General features: G+C 31.3%; 1 protein-coding gene across 1 annotated transcript; it reads left to right on the top strand.

Moving 5' to 3' along the window:
• The first annotated feature begins 10 nt into the window (after positions 1–10).
• Positions 11–15,106, top strand: LOC139529779 (protein cereblon-like). Its single transcript, XM_071325667.1, has 9 exons — positions 11–145; positions 1,536–1,705; positions 2,880–3,082; positions 4,072–4,242; positions 5,724–5,907; positions 6,262–6,327; positions 8,940–9,140; positions 12,725–12,918; positions 14,794–15,106. The coding sequence occupies exons 1-9, from the start codon at positions 82–84 to the stop codon at positions 14,972–14,974; spliced, it is 1,434 nt and encodes a 477-aa protein (XP_071181768.1). The 5' UTR covers positions 11–81; the 3' UTR covers positions 14,975–15,106.
• The last annotated feature ends 1,630 nt before the right edge of the window (positions 15,107–16,736 follow it).

Genomic DNA, 16,736 nt, shown 5'->3' with positions numbered 1-16,736 from the left:
TCTTTTTGATTGGACAAAATCGTCATGTGGCTTTCTTTTTTCGGAAACTTTCTGGAGTTTTGTGGAAAATGAAAGTAAACCATGGCAGATGAATTTCTGCCACTTCTTGGGATTAATGTTATAAACAACGTAGAAAACGATGAAGGTTTGCTTAGTTTTTTGTTTCCAGATAAAAATATGCAAAATATACTCACGGACAGGTTCTGCAACGCTCAAATAAATCATTTTTGAATATGCAAATAGTGTATAAAATATGTAAACAAGAAGCTAAAAAATGTAAACAATTTTATATCAAAGCTTATTATAATATTTAGCCAATAGTTTATCAGGAAATTTACCTTATATTTTTAATGTTCAAGAAGTTCATAGCGGTAATTCTGATACATTTCTACATGACAATCTACAATTTAGACATGTATGTTTGTTCTATCAAACCACTGTCTAAGGGCAATGAAGGTGGGTCTTATCGGGGTCTATGCAGTGGCAGATCCAGAAATATTCATAAGAGGGGCCCACTGTCTGCCCGCTCCAGTCATGCATCAGTGAATCCCTATATAAGCAACCAAGTTTTTTGTAAAACCCTCTAAATCTGCCTCTGCTATGCGCGAAGCAGGACAGGCCGATTTTTTAAGCCTGACATATGAAAGTTAAATGATTAAGCATGAAAATGGGAAACGAAGTCAAGCTGGAAATGGGAAATTACACGCCCTATAATGGCAACGAAAAGCAGGATACAGGAATCTGACAAAACAATAGGGCGGATCCAGGGTCAGACTCCTCCCCCCCCCCCCCCCCCATCCCAATAATATCTCCTAGAAGGTTTAAAGGAGGGTTAAACACTCACAAACTTTTTTTAACTAATAATGATATCATTATGACATATGCCTGTGGCGAGTCATGTAACATTGTATATAACCTGTTGTCGTTAAATGTAATTTACATGAAAGGTTGTTTATGAACATTGACCATGTTGACAAGTGAACTTCCTAGCTAACACTTCATGGTTATTGCAGCCAGAATAGGGGCATATTTTTTTTAATAGAGGTGGAAAATAATATGAAAGTATGGGAAATTATATGTGTATTTCCAAGCAACTGCTCTATTTCAATGATGTTTTCCCATATTTTTCATACCATTTCACATGTCCAAATGTGCCTCCATTATGACAACCTGCCCCCTATTCAACATGGCTGCAATTACTGTAAAGGGGCCTATTCTCTAAGCATTTGTTATACAACTTATATTTTATTTGTCATTTTTTAGCTGCAGAACGGTTGTTATTGTGGCCTATTCTAATAATCTTCTATACACATATGTGTTTAGGGAAGGAAAAGACATAGAAATAAATATACAATATTGTGGAAATTTTTGTTATATTAATATGCCAAGCCAAACATGCCAAACATGCCAAAACAGATAAGAGAGACATTACCGAAAGGTCTTCAACCCATAGGAATATAAAGTGAAATTATAGGTACATGTACAAAAATATATATTAAATGTAAATGTCACTAATTCATACTTTGAATTTGCAGACAGCAGCAGCAGTGATGATGATGATGATGACAATGATGTAGAGGAACAGAACATAGATGTTGATGAAGAAAAGGAAGATGATGAGGAAAATAGTAATGGAGAAAATACCAATAATACAAGAAGATTACAGTCTATAACATTTGATACTTCACTTCCTGGTACACACTCAGTAAGTCAGATAAAGACTACAGTAAATTTAACATTTAATATTTTACTGCCTGGTACACACTAAGTAAGTCAGATAAAGACAATAGTCCATTTAATATTTGAAACTACACTGCCTGCATGGTACATCAGATAAAGACTACCTTACATGAGATTTGATACTTCACTACCTGCTTCACACTCTGACAGTAAGTCAGATAAAGACTACCTTACATGAGATTTGATACTTCACTACCTGCTTCACACTCTGACAGTCAGTCAGATAAAGACTACCATGACTTCAGTCCATAGCATTTGATACTTTACCACATAGCATACACTCAGTGAGACAGGGAAAGTCAATAACATTTGATACTTCCACACTGCATGGTACCCATTTAGAACATGTACATTTTGTAAGTCAAGTAAAGACAACAGCCATCACAGTCAGTCAGAGGTACTACTTTTAACAAGTAATTTTTATTTACTTGAGGAGGTAAAAATAAATATACACATATAAGTTAATTTGTAGGATACTTGTACAAGTGAATTTTATTTAGTTGTATAGGTGTAAAAAAAAATTGGCTTTGTTATGTCCCTTAGACATTTAGATGTTTTTACTTGCACAAGTAAAAAAGTCATCCTATCTTCTTTTCTTGAATTCTTAGGATTTCTTTGCTCTAATAGAATTATAAATTGTCTGCCCTTTGCAGATGTCTTTATAATCATTTTTGTGTAATTTCATGGACAATGAAAATCCCATTTGTCTGTAATCTTCAAAACACTGCTCATTTACAAGCCGCCAAGGAGCAATTTTTGAAGACCTTGCGCAAATACTTAAGATCTTTGCGCAATCAGTTTCTTTGTTGAATTAATGAGATGAAACATTGAACTCTAATTAAAAACTATGAGCTAACCTGGGAAAAATCATTAAAGGTATGATTTTACATCTCAAAACTTGAGAATTTTTGTGGGATTGTTAAACAAAATTACTTGTATAAGTAAATTTTTTGAGAAAATTAAGGGGAGATTATTCAAACATTATAATTTACTTATATGTGTATATTTTTTTTTACTTCTTCAAGTAGTACCCCTGACTGACAGTACATTTAACATTCAATATTTCACTTCATGGTACACAATCAGTAAATCAGATCATGATCTTAGAGGTTATTGTTAAATTATAAATTTCTTTTCAGTATCTTGGTGATGACTTAGAAGATATCAGTGGAAGAACCATATATGATGAGGATGGACTGGTGTCTCTGCCATTGATAAAACTACCAGGAATGGTACTGGTTCCTGGTCAAACAATACCACTCACTCTGTTTCATCAACATGTAGTTGCCATGATGAAAGAAGTGAAGGATTCAGATAAAACATTTGGTGTGGTAGCATATAGGTAAAGAAATTACTAGAAATTTTATTTTTACATGGAAAGTTATTAGAATTCCTAGCTACATGTATATACATGTAGCATAGTTATGAAAATCAGGTATGTATTGTGATCAGAATAAACAATAATTAGAATACACATGTACAATCTACAAGTATGAAAGTCAGGTAAAATACTTATGCAGATGTTTTTTTTAATTTTCTTGTACAGGTTAACTAATTTGGAGATAAAGTTGTATCCCTTAACCATTCAGATTTGTTTTACTTACATAAGTAAAAAATTCATACTTTATTCTTTCTTGAAATTCCTTTGACTGCATAATAACATAACTTCCAACTGCTACTTTAAAATCTATTGAAAGTAAATAAAACAATAAAACAATTAAAAAAATACAGTTTATTGTTAACAAAATAGCGAGAAGCTTGATATTATACACCTGGAGCAAATAAAAGTGGAGAGAGGGAGGACAGAAATAAAAAACAATGAAGAATTATGGAAGGGTTGGCAGTTCCTGCTCCACTATTGTTTTACTAATGATTAATCTGTTAAGTGGTAACCAGGTACATTTAAAAAAGATATATAATGTGCCATGGAATACAGCTGATGTTCAGTCATTTTTATCATCAAGGGTGTTGAACTCTGATGGGTCCCCCAATAATATGGAAACTTTTCAACAGGCTCAGCTATCTTTATTTTGGGTAAAAATGATATATACATTTATAGTAATTATATGCTTATTGAAAAACATAAAACACATTTAGGTGTTTTATGTTTATAATGTATTTAGTTAAACTATTTGAATTAAAAAATACAAACAATAGGCCTAGTCATAAGTCAGAAGATACATATTTGAAAATTGCTTATTTTAAACTAAATTTTCAGGTAGCATCTCTTGTAGGATAAAGTATTCTACATTTGCTATTGACATCACTTTTAATTTGAGTTTTTGCCAGTGCTATATATATATTGTAAGTGTGAGTCTTTTTTTATTTCAGGTACTTAGAAAATGAAGAAGGATCACCAACTACTGCAAACATAGGTACAACAGCTGAGATATTTTCATATAAAGACGAGACAGACGACCAGACAGGACTATCTTCAGCCAGTCTAATGGCAAAGGGAAGACAGAGATTTAAAGTTGTGGAGTCAAGAAGGACTAATACAGGGTAAACTAAATAACTAAGTGTATCTATATCTGTAGATTACTTACTTACAGAGAGACAAACATGGACTGCATTACTTTTATAACATGTTGCAAGGATAAAGTTATGATTTATACTTTGTGGGATCATTTCAAGCAAGGTCTTAATTTTGATGTGACTGACCTATAAGTTAGTCTTAGCAATTTTTTTTTTATATAGGCATTTTTATGATTACGACTTACATTCATTTGATTAAGGTGGTACCTAACACTACAGGGAAATAACTCTGTAAAAACAGCTAAGCGTTTTAATCACATTCTATTGTTAAGGAAATATTGAGCTTTTCAATGATCAAAATTAGTGTTTGTCAAAATGCTATATTAAAATCCAATGAAATTTTCCGTGACAGTGATTTGTTCAAGTTTTTCGAAATTTTTATATTTCTTTCAAAGGGTCAAGGTTAATATTTTGTCAAAATTTTATGAAAATTAAACAAGCCAAATTAATTTTAGTCAAAGTGTTGGGTACCACCTTAAGGACAGTTAATGTTAATAAGTTTCAATCATTAGTTTAAAGGTAATTATGATAATACATATTAAATAAAAATGATTAATATATTTTAAAGCAATCAAGTGATTTGGTATTAATATGTTTAGAAGTTTTATATGTAACATTTTTGCATAAAACCTTTATACTGATGGTGACATATCTTAAGGTGATCCCTAACACTACAGGGAGATAACTCTGTAAAGTCAGCTAAATGTTTTAATTATATTGTGTTGTAAAAGGAATATTAAGCTTCTCAATGATTAAAATTGGTGTTTAACAGGCTATTATTTGAACTTGGAATTATTTTTAATTATGGAATTTGCATAGTTTCTTGTGTTTAAATTTTTTGATAAATTCCATGAAATATTTTGTATTATGATCTCTTGAGTGGTTAATAACACTTTCCATACAATGTATTTTGGTTAGATAGTGTTGTGCGCGGCACAGTACATTCTATTGAAAAATACTATTTTCTTTGTAATAGAAAGTGTTGTGCGCAGCACAGAACATTTCAGTACAGAATAAACGTGGAATTTATTGAAAATTTCAATAACAAGAAATCAAGCAAATTCCATAATTAAAAATAATTCCAAGTTCAAATAATAGCCTGTTGTTTGTTAAACTGCTATATAACCAGTGTAATGTTTCTGACAAAACGGTTGGTTCAAAATTTTTGAAATTTTTATATTTTTGTTAAAGGGTCAAAGTAAATACTTTGACAAAATTTTATGAATATTAAACAGGCCAATTTAATTTTAGTGAAAGTGTTGGGTACCACCTTAAATAGAGGCAAGAGTTACTAGAGGGACATTTAATGGTGGCATTTTACCTGCACAGAACAAATAAAAAAGAAACCTTCAACTTAACTCTAACAACATCCGAATTTTAAGACCGCCACATTTTCATTTTTTTAGTCATGTTTTGTTTCAGACTAATTGAATGTAACTTAATTACAGAATTTTAATGGCAAAAGTTAAAATACTGAAAGAAAGAATGTTACCAGAATTTTTAGAGGGAGCTAGACCACCATCACACTGCAAGTTTTGTTGTAACCCTGTAGAGCAGGATCCTATGGAACAGACAGCTGTAGACAGAGAGGGCAAGGTCATTGCCAATGTATCATATGTAAAAAATAGACAGGTAAAGCAAAAATAATAGATTCTAATCTCATTTTGTGTTTGCAGTAAGATGGTTAGTTACATGAAAATCACTTAATTTTAAATTATCATTAATCAGTTTGATATTTTCTCATGTAAAACTTTCTGACATAATTTTTAAATTAAAGTTTTCTGGTTTAATTTCCCATCTCAATACATGTATTTTTAATTGCATACATGTTATTATAAAGCATTGGAAAAGGAAATAGTCAAGTAAAGAAATGAATAAGATTTGAGTACAAAGCCAAAGTGATATATTTGGATGCTTAATGATTAATGGTCTTTCAAGAGCAACTATTTATAGACATATTTTACACAACATGCTCTACATTTTCAGATAAATAGGTTCACATCAGCACATTACACATGGTGGCCACCTTGGGTCTATAAAATGTATGATCCAGTAAGTACAATGTACATGTATATGTGTTGCCGAGAGAATGTGTTTGTCGGTTACCAAGGAATTGTAGTAATATTATTTCCTTTTACCAAGGAATGTAGTAAATATATTTGCCTATTAATGTGGGGATGTAGTAATGTTTTTATACACCTGTTTACAGGACTTATTATGGTGTACCATTGTCCGTCCGTTCATCTGTCGTCAACATGTCGGACATTTACTCATAATGCTTCACCCAATTTGCATAAAACTTTGATTAATTATATATATCTATGTCATAAATTTAAGACTTTACGTTTCCAAGAAATGGGGTTTTATTCATTAAAAAAGGGGGGTTTTCCAGTTCGGACAATTACTCAAAAATGCTTTCTCCAATTTGCAAAAAACTTTGGTCGATTGTTTTAATCTATTGATATGAGCTCTCTTTTGATTTTTTATAAATTTCAGATTTTGTGTTTCCAAGTAATTGCGTTTTATTCATTAAAAAAGGGGGGATTTTCCAGTTTTCGGACAATAACTTTAAAATGCTTTCAGCAGTTCTCATGAAACTTTGGTGAATTGTTAATATCTATTGATGTAAGCTCCCTTTTGATTTTTAGAAATTTTAGATTTAATGTTTCAGAGTTATTAGGTTTTAATCATCAAAAAGGGGGATTTTCCAGTTTTTGGACAATACCGAGCAGTTTTCGCTAAATTTTGGTGCCTGGTTTAGATCTATAAGGATAGCCTCCCTTTAGTTTTTCATAAATTTCTGATATGACATTGAGAAGTTATTTAATTGTTTATATTCTGACAACTGATTTACTAAGTATTGCGAAACAGCACAGTGTATTGCACAACAGCAAGAAATCTTTAACTGAATATAAACTCAATTCATATAACCGATTTCAAGTTCTTTGATTACATTTAGTAAGATACCTATAATATGTCAAATATTTAATTACAATCCAAATTCAGACTTATTGTGTCCATTTTTGAAGCAGTTTATTGACTATTACTGAGGGAATTTAATTATATATTTGCCTATTATTGAGCAGAGATGGGTCCGATTACTTTCAATGTAATTGATTATATTACAATTACTTTGTCATTTGTACGATTAAATTAAATTAATGATTACATCATTTCTGAAAGTATCTGATTAAATTAATGATTACATTGGCAAAGTAATCATGATTACATCTGATTACAATGAATGTAAAAACAAAACATTTTGAATGATGTGGATGAATAAACGTTTAATATAACTAAAGCATTTTTGAGAACGTATTTTATTTGGTTCAATTATAAAATGATAACTTCAAATTAAACGTCATCTATTTAAATAAACACCAAATTTCACTACATATATATACATTACACTTTATCACCAATGATCTCTAAATTATTTTGAAGCAAATTTAATAAAGATATATCATAATCAAGAGTTTTTTTGTTTGTCTTCTGACCTCTTTCATAATTTATATGTATTCCAAGTTGCAGTTTATGGAAGTTTAAATATGGAAGAAATAAAGTTACATTTGTACCAGTTAAAACTATGTTAAATTTTAATAGAAATGTTTAATCAAATTGTAAACAATATGTATTAAAGTACTAAAAACCATTGCATTTTACACATCCAGTCCAAATACAAAAAACAAGTTTAAACAACATATTTGTCCAACTTTTAATTTAGTTTGTGCTAATTAGATAAACTTTCATGTCTGATTTATCTTTTATCATATATATTTCCCTACAGCTATACTCAATTGGTAATTGCAATAAAAACAAACCTTAATTAGTCTCCTACCTGTCAATTCAAAGTTGACAAAAATCACAAAAATTAACAAAAGATTATAATTCAGGGTTAAAGAAAAGTATTACTTGAATATATAACAGCTATTATCAAATATTAATATGAAGATCATTATAAAATGATGAATATACATGTATGTACAATATCTTTTACCAAGATAAAAGGTATATAATTGTATTATATGTCTCTGCTTAGGCTAATGATGACTATTCAATACTGTAACAGTTTAGTATTTACTGAAGTAGACAAGCTTAAAGTAACCAAACCATTTAAGTATGTTAAAAATTTATCAAATATGAACAAAGAGGTTCATTTAATAACCAAAAATACAATTTTAGATTTTTTTCATTGTAATCAGAATGTAATCAAAAAGTAATCATGATTACAGGGTATTTTGAAAAGTAATTGATTAAATTAAATTACATGTAATCAGATTTTTGGCTGATTAATGATTACACTGATTACTTGAAAAATTGTAATCAATTACAGCTGATTAATGATTACAATTACAATTACCCCAAGTCTGTTATTGAGGGGTTGTTGTAGGCCTTTTACTGAGGAAATGTGGTAATTTCTTTGCCTATTACTGTCAGAGGAAATGTAGTAATATATATGCCTATTTATGACGAAATATAATAATCTAGTTGTCTATTAGAGAAAGTGTCATAATATATTTGCCTATTACTGAGGGAATGTTGACGTTGCATATCGATAAAACCAATTATGAACAAAAATTTAAGTTTTCCTCAATGAATCCACAGTATATGACATATAGGAGATGTTGAAAAAGAGAAAATTAATGTGCTTATTTTGGTTTCAGGAATCAGTAGTACAAAGAATGAAACAAAAACTAAATAAATGGAATGAAACTTTACAAGCAGATAAATTAACAAATGATCCCATAGAACTGTCATATTGGGTGTGTCAAAACCTTCCATTGGACGACAGCCAGAGATTAAATTTACTGAGTTTAGATAGTGCTGTACAGAGATTAAGATGTGCTTTAAGTATAATGGAAAAGGTAGGTATGATAGATATATTGTGTTTCCAATAAATAGAGGTCTAAATAGTGACCAGACTGTCAACTTATCCAACCTTCCATTAGACGACAGCCAGATATTAAATTTACTGAGTTTAGATAACGCTGTACAGAGATTAAGATGTGCTTTAAGTATAATGGAAAAGGTAGGTATAATAGATGTATTGTGTTTCCAATAAATAGAGGTCTAAATAGTGACCTGAAACCTGTTTCAATTTTTCTGTGACATTAAAAAGAAGCAGTGATTTTTATTTGAGATAATAAATATTCTTGATTGAAGGGGGTCTGCGGGTTTAAATCAATTTTTGTTTCAAATATAGGATTTCGATATTTTTCTAAGAATGAACTTCATCATAAACTTAGTAGAAAAATAAAATTTTAAAATTGGGTCACCGTTCATTTCAGCTCACAATCTGACTTCGAAAGAAGCATGCATTTTTGTTAAGGTACTTTTTTTCTGTTTTACTAATATAAAGAGAAATAGAGGTAATATCAAAATAAGAAAAGAACTAAATTACAGAAATCGCTTAAATTTTACAATTGTTTAGTTTAAGAACAGCTTTATTTGAAAAAAATTATAAAATATATAGGTCACTGATATATTTCAAATGTAATGCAAAAAAATGTCATTTTTGCACCAAAGGGAGATAATTTGGAGCTTTTTCAATGATATAAACATTTTAAAAGTATTCTGGGGCCAAAACAAATTGATTTTTTGCTTGATTTTTATACGGCCGTCAAAATTTTGACGGGACGTTTTATGGTATACAAAGTCCGGCGTCTGTCCGTCTGTCTGTCCGGCGTAAACATGTCGCACCGTAACTTAATAACGACTCATCCAAATTTCATGAAACTTAATATAATTGTTTCTTATGATGGTCAAATGATCTGTATACTTTTTGGTGAAAATAAGATTAAAGCTTTTTGAGTTATGGCACTTTGTAACTAAAACGGGGGTGTTTTCACATGTCGCACCATATCTCAAAAACGATTCTTGATTATTGCTCAAAACTTTACACACTTCTTAGTTATATTAATCTTAATATCTGTTTACTTTTTGGTGATGATTGAAAATTTCATTTTTGAGTTATGGAGTATTTTGTAAAAAAGAAGAAAGGTTTTTTTACATGTCGCACCGTATCTCAAAAACGATTTATAATTATTGCTTTAAACTTTACACACTTTTTTGTTATATCAACCTTTAGATCTGTATACTTTTTGGTGATGATTCAAAATTTTATTTTTGAGTTATTGAGTATTTTGTAAAAAAAAAAGGGGAGGATTTTTTACATGTCGTGCCATATCACAAAAACAATTGATGATTATTGCTTAAAACTTTACACACTTTGTTATATTAATCTAAAGATCTGTTTTTGGTTTTGATTCAAAATTTTATTTAAGTGATATTTATACCTCCGCTTTGAAAAAAAGGGGGGTATACTGTTCAGTACGTCAGTCCGTCAGTCTGTCAGTCAGTCTGTCTGTCCCATGAATATTTTCATCGCATTTATCTTAGGAACTACTTGACAAGGATTTCTAAAATTTGGTTTCAGGGTTTATATAAGTCAGTTATACCGTGTGATGCGTTTTCAGATTCATCACTCGACAACTTCCTGTTTACCGAACACTTGTATCATTTTACACATAATAGCCAAGTGGAAAATTTTCGTCGCATTTTTCTCAAGAACTACTTGACAAGGAATTCTGAAATTTGGTATAAGGGTTTATATAAGTCAGTTATACCGTGTAATGCATTTTCAGATTCATCACACGATAACTTCCTGTTTACCGAACACTTGTATCATTTTACATATAATAGCCAAGTTGAAAATTTCGCATTTTTCTCAGGAACTACTTGAAAAGGAATTCTGAAATTTGTTTTCAGGGTTTATATAAGTCAGTTATACCGTGTGATGCGTTTTCAGATTCATCACTCGACAACTTCCTGTTTACCGAAATATTTCGGCGGGGGTATCATCAGTGAGCAGTAGCTCACAGTTTTACTTGTTAGTTTTTTGTAAAAAAAAACAGGGTGTGGGGGTGGGGGAAGGTTTCACATGTCCCGCCGTATTTCAAAAACTATATAAAGTTATTGCTTAAAACTTTCTCAGAAACTATTTATGATTATTGGATAAAACTTCCACACAAGACGTAGGGTGTATCATGGGTCATGGCGCAGTTGTTTATTGTATCATATCATAAAGTAACAACTAATAGTGTAATAAATAAAATTTGTTATGAAAATATAAATGGGCAGAATTTTACTGAAATTTTTGTAGCCTTGAGCCTCCTTAAGCACCAAAAAAATGTAAAGCTACTGCCTTCCCATATTAATAGAGTTGTTTATATCCATACTGTTCAAGTTATATTTATTATAACTACTTATCAGGGAGAGAATCCCTATTTACATGACTGTTACTGCCAACCACTAAACAATCTTATCTGTTCAAAAATTATTGGCAGACAAAAATCTTTTCTTTCAAATGATATAACTTTTGATTGTAATAAATGCAGAATTTTGTCAACAGCAAAGAATATATAATTGGGTAATATTTCAGATTTTGATGAAATTTTACATGCATTTAGAATAACTGCCTTTGAATATTTTAGGGGGAAAATTATAAATGTAGTATTTTAATTCCAGAGAAACAATTAATAAAATTTGTGAAAAATATCTATAAATGTAAAATCTGTGAGGATCAGAACTTGTGAATGGGTTGAAAAAATTTGATAAGGTCCTCCTTTTTGTGGGAATAATTTTGTTGATTATTTAGAAAATCACTAAAGCGTGACTGGAGTGCCCCCATCTTTTGGAAATTTCTGGATCTACCACTGTTAAAATTATAAGCCCTGAATAAATGAACAAAAAGAATCAAAGAAGAAATTTTGCTTTATCAATATGAAAAAGCTAGTTGTATGGAAGGGTATACCTTAATTAGACAATAATCTAACTAATTGATTACAAAAACAAGCAAGTAGAACCTCCAAGGAGCCTAAATAATTCATTTGGTAATTTCTGTTTACATGATGTCTATGAATAATGGAATGCAACAAAAAAGGACATCTTGAAACATAACCAAATTTATGTTCTAGGATTTATGCCTTTAGATTAAAATATTAATTGAATTTGGTAAAATATTTCAACAGTTGGGAACTTGCAAATTTTCAAAAACAGCATAAGTCATTTTGTCTTCAATTCTTTTTATGCCCCACCTACGATAGTAGAGGGGCATTATGTTTTCTGGTCTGTGGGTCTGTTCGTTTGTCCGTCCGTTCATTTGTTCATCCATCTGTTCATACATTCGTCCGTCGTTCATTCGTCCGTTTGTCCCCCTTCAGGTTAAAGTTTTTAATGAAGTTGAAGTCCAATCAACTTGAAACTTAGTACACATGTTCCCTATGATATGATTTTTCTAATTTCAATGCCAAATTAGAGTTTTTACCCCAATTTCAGGGTCCACTGAACATCGAAAATGATAGTGCGAGTGGGGCAACCCTTGTACTTGGGACACATTCTTGTTCTTTGTAGTTTCTGTTTCTAATATTTAGTTTATGATCTATTTCAGTGTTCTGTGATATGCTGTAGAGAATGTAAAACTCATGTGGCTTTAACCAATGATGTCTTCAGTCTTTCATTAGAAGGTCCACTTGGTGCATATGTAAATCCACATGGACATGTGCATGAAACTTTAACTGTTTATAAAAGTCAGAATATCAACTTAATGGGAAGACCTACAAAAGAACACAGCTGGTTTCCAGGGTAATATATATTCTCTTTGCAATATGTTTGTTTACTTTATCAAGTATTAATCTAAGATCTGATATTCATTTTAGTAGGTATTCCAAGTCTATCATATATAACATGTATAATATGAAATATAAAAAAGTGGTATAAATGGCCAAGTAGACAACTCTCCACAAGAGACCAAATGTCACAGAAATTAACAACTATAGGTCACTGTACTGCCTTCAACAATGAGCAAAGTCCATACCGCATAGTCAGCTATAAAAGGCCCCAAAATGACAAATGTAAAACATTTCAAACGAGAAAACTAACAGCCTAATTTATGTACAAAAAATGAATGAAAAACAAATATGTAACACATCAACAAGCGACAACCACTGAATTACAGTCTCCTGACTTGGGACAGGCACATACATACAGTATGTGCAGGGTTTAATATGTTATCGGGATCCCAACTCTCCTCTTAACCTGGGACAGTGGTGTAACAGAACAACATAAGAACGACCTATAAAAATCAGTAGAAAAAGTCTGTAATTCAGTGGTTGTCGTTTGTTTATGTGTTACATATTTGTTTTTCGTTCATGTTTTATATAAATAAGGCCGTTAGTTTTCTCATTTGAATTGTTTTACATTGTCATATCGGGGCCTTTTATAGCTGACTATGCGGTATGGACTTTGCTCATTGTTGAAGGCCGTACACTGACCTATAGTTGTTAATGCCTGTGTCATTTTGGTCTCTTGTGGACAATTATCTCATTGGCAATCATACCACATCTTCTTTTTTATATTAACTCATCAGATGGATACAAATAACATACATTTAACAAAAGTAAAATCACAAAAATACTGAACTTAGAGGAAAATCAATTCGGAAAGTCCATAATCACATGGCAAACTCAAATAACAAAACGCATCAAAAACGAATGAACAAGAACTGTCATATTCCTGACTTGGTACAGGCATATAAAATGTAGAAAATGGTGGATTAAACCTGGTTTTATAGAGCTAACCCTCTCACTTTGATGACAGTCTCATCAAATTCCGTGATATTTACATTGATGCGTTAACTAAACAGACACAATAAATAAAATAGTCAAAATATGGGTACATCAGTCATCATCATATAACAATTTTAAAAGGAACAATTTAACAGAACACAAAAACATCTATCTACACACATTCATTGATTTGTGTGTCTGACGTCAGAAAATTTTATACGTCACATAGATTTGTCGTTCAATGTGCATACAAACAATTTTATTAAAATTTACATAGGCAATGTTAGCATATAGGGTTAAAAAATCTAAAGTATGTAAGAATAAATTTCAGAAATAGACCGAGATTAAAAATAGTCCAAAAGTTATATATAGAATTTATAAAAATCCACAAATAGTTAATTCCACTACGCGATTGAATGATATTGACATTTATGGTTCAACTTATTTTGTAATTCATAATAGAAATATATCATAATGACATAAAATAGAACAATACCACACTGACGGGATCTTTTAAAGTACAGAGTCACGTTATAAGAACCAAAGAAAAACAAAAACATGCCACCAAAAAATGACCAAAAAAAAATGACAAAAAAAAAAGACAATACAAACAAATTGACGAAAACACAGAGTGGACGTAGAAATTTTTTTTTTGTGTATTTTCAAATCTTTAAGGTTCATTGTTTTGGTAATGGAGATTTTACTAACCAGAAATATTACCAAGTCAAATTACAAAATTATGCCAGATTAGTTGAATGGTTTGAGCATTCTAGATCTGTACAGCACTTTTTTCTAATTTCTTCTGTTTATGATTTTTCAGTTACATAACTTCTAAGCCAACATGCTGCTCAAAGTCCATTAAAAAAAATTGTGTTTTTTTTCTGCTTTTCAGTTATGCCTGGACTATAGCTTACTGCAGAAGATGTACAAATCATATGGGTTGGAAATTTACAGCAACAACAAAAAATCTGACGCCACAGAAATTTTTTGGTCTGACTCGAGGATCTGTTACCCCTGGTATGCAGCAAGCAGATGAATTAACGGATGGAGATACTTGGATGCCAACTATGTAAAGCTTAACATCTTGACAATATCGACATAGATGCAAATTACAGAATTTTCTAAAAACAGTAAATGTATTTATTTTTCATTGCAAATTGATATTTTGCATTCTGTGTTGCAGAAAAAGGACATGGCATGAATGCTGTAAATTGTGTTATTGTCAAAGGGTATTTTGCATTTTTATTTTTAGCTCACATGGCCCGAAGGGCCAAGTGAGCTTATGCCATCACTTGGCGTCTGTCGTCGTCCGTCGTCTGTCGTCGTAAACTTTTTCAAGAATCTTCTCCTCTGAAACTACAAGGCCAAATACTTCCAAACTTTAACTGAATGTTCCTTAGGGTATCTAGTTTATTAATTGTATCCGAAGTTTTGATCTATCAACAAACATGGTCGCCATTGCTAAAAATAGAACATAGGGGTCAAATGCAGTTTTTGGCTTATAACTCAAAAACCGAAGCATTTACAGCAAATCTGACATGAGTAAAATAGATTATCAGGTCGTAAAATTGATTATCAGGTCAAGATCTATCTGCCCTGAAATTTTCAGATGAATCGGACAACCCGTTGTTGGGTTGCTCCCCCTGAATTGGAAATTTTAAGGAAATTTTGCTGTTTTTATACGACTGCAAAATTTGAAAAAATTTTCGTCGTATATTGCTATCACGTTGGCGCCGTCGTCTGCGTCGTCGTTGTCGTTGTCGTTGTCTGCGTCGTCGTCGTCGTCCGAATACTTTTAGTTTTCGCACTCTAACTTTAGTAAAAGTGAATGGAAATCTATGAAATTTTAACACAAGGTTTATGACCACAAAAGGAAGGTTGGTATTGATTTTGGGAGTTTTGGTCCCAACATTTTAGGAATTAGGGGCGAAAAAGGGCCCAAATAAGCATTTTCTTGGTTTTCGCAATATAACTTTAGTTTTAAGTTAATAGAAATCTATGAAATTTTGACACAAGGTTTATGACCACAAAAGAACGGTTGGGATTGATTTTTGGGAGTTCTGGTTTCAACAGTTTAGGAATTAGGGGCCAAAAAAGGGCCCAAATCAGCATTATTCTTGGTTTTCGCACAATAACTTTAGTTTAAGTAAATAGAAATCAATGAAATTTAAACACAATGTTAATGACTACAAAAGGAAGGTTGGTATTGATTTTGGGAGTTTAGGTCCCAACAGTTTAGGAATTAGGGGCCAAAAAGGGAACCAAATAAGCATTTTTCTTGGTTTTCGCACCATAACGTTAGTATAAGTAAATAGAAATCTATGAAATTTAAACACAAGGTTTATGACCATAAAAGGAAGGTTGGTATTGATTTTGGGAGTTTTGGTCCCAACATAATAAGGGGCCCAAAGGGTCCAAAATTAAACTTTGTTTGATTTCATCAAAATTGAATAATTGGGGTTCTTTGATATGCCGAATCTAACTGTCATGACTGTGTATGTAGATTCTTAACTTTTGGTCCCGTTTCAAATTGGTCTACATTAAGGTCCAAAGGGTCCAAAATTAAACTTAGTTTGATTTTGACAAAAAATGAATCAGTTAGGTTCTTTGATATGCTGAATCTAAAAATGTACTTAGATTCTTGATTATTGGCCCAGTTTTCAAGTTGGTCCAAATCGGGGTCCAAAATTAAACTTTGTTTGATTTCATCAAAAATTGAATAAATGGGGTTCTTTGATATACCAAATCTAACTGTGTATGTAGATTCTTCATTTTTGGTCCTGTTTTCAAATTGGTCTACACTAAAGTCCAAAGGGTCCAAAATTAAACTTAGTC

This window comes from Mytilus edulis, chromosome 1 (assembly GCF_963676685.1).
Source record: "Mytilus edulis chromosome 1, xbMytEdul2.2, whole genome shotgun sequence".
Lineage (NCBI taxonomy): Eukaryota > Metazoa > Mollusca > Bivalvia > Mytilida > Mytilidae > Mytilus > Mytilus edulis.
This window is presented reverse-complemented; position numbering and strand designations above follow the sequence as displayed.

Coding starts and splice junctions, on each gene's coding strand:
- LOC139529779 (XM_071325667.1), top strand. CDS start 82: ATGGCAGATGAATTTCTGCCACTTCTTGGGATTAATGTTATAAACAAC. Junction 146..1,535: donor CAACGTAGAAAACGATGAAG/GTTTGCTTAGTT, acceptor TTGAATTTGCAG/ACAGCAGCAGCAGTGATGAT. Junction 1,706..2,879: donor CACTTCCTGGTACACACTCA/GTAAGTCAGATA, acceptor ATTTCTTTTCAG/TATCTTGGTGATGACTTAGA.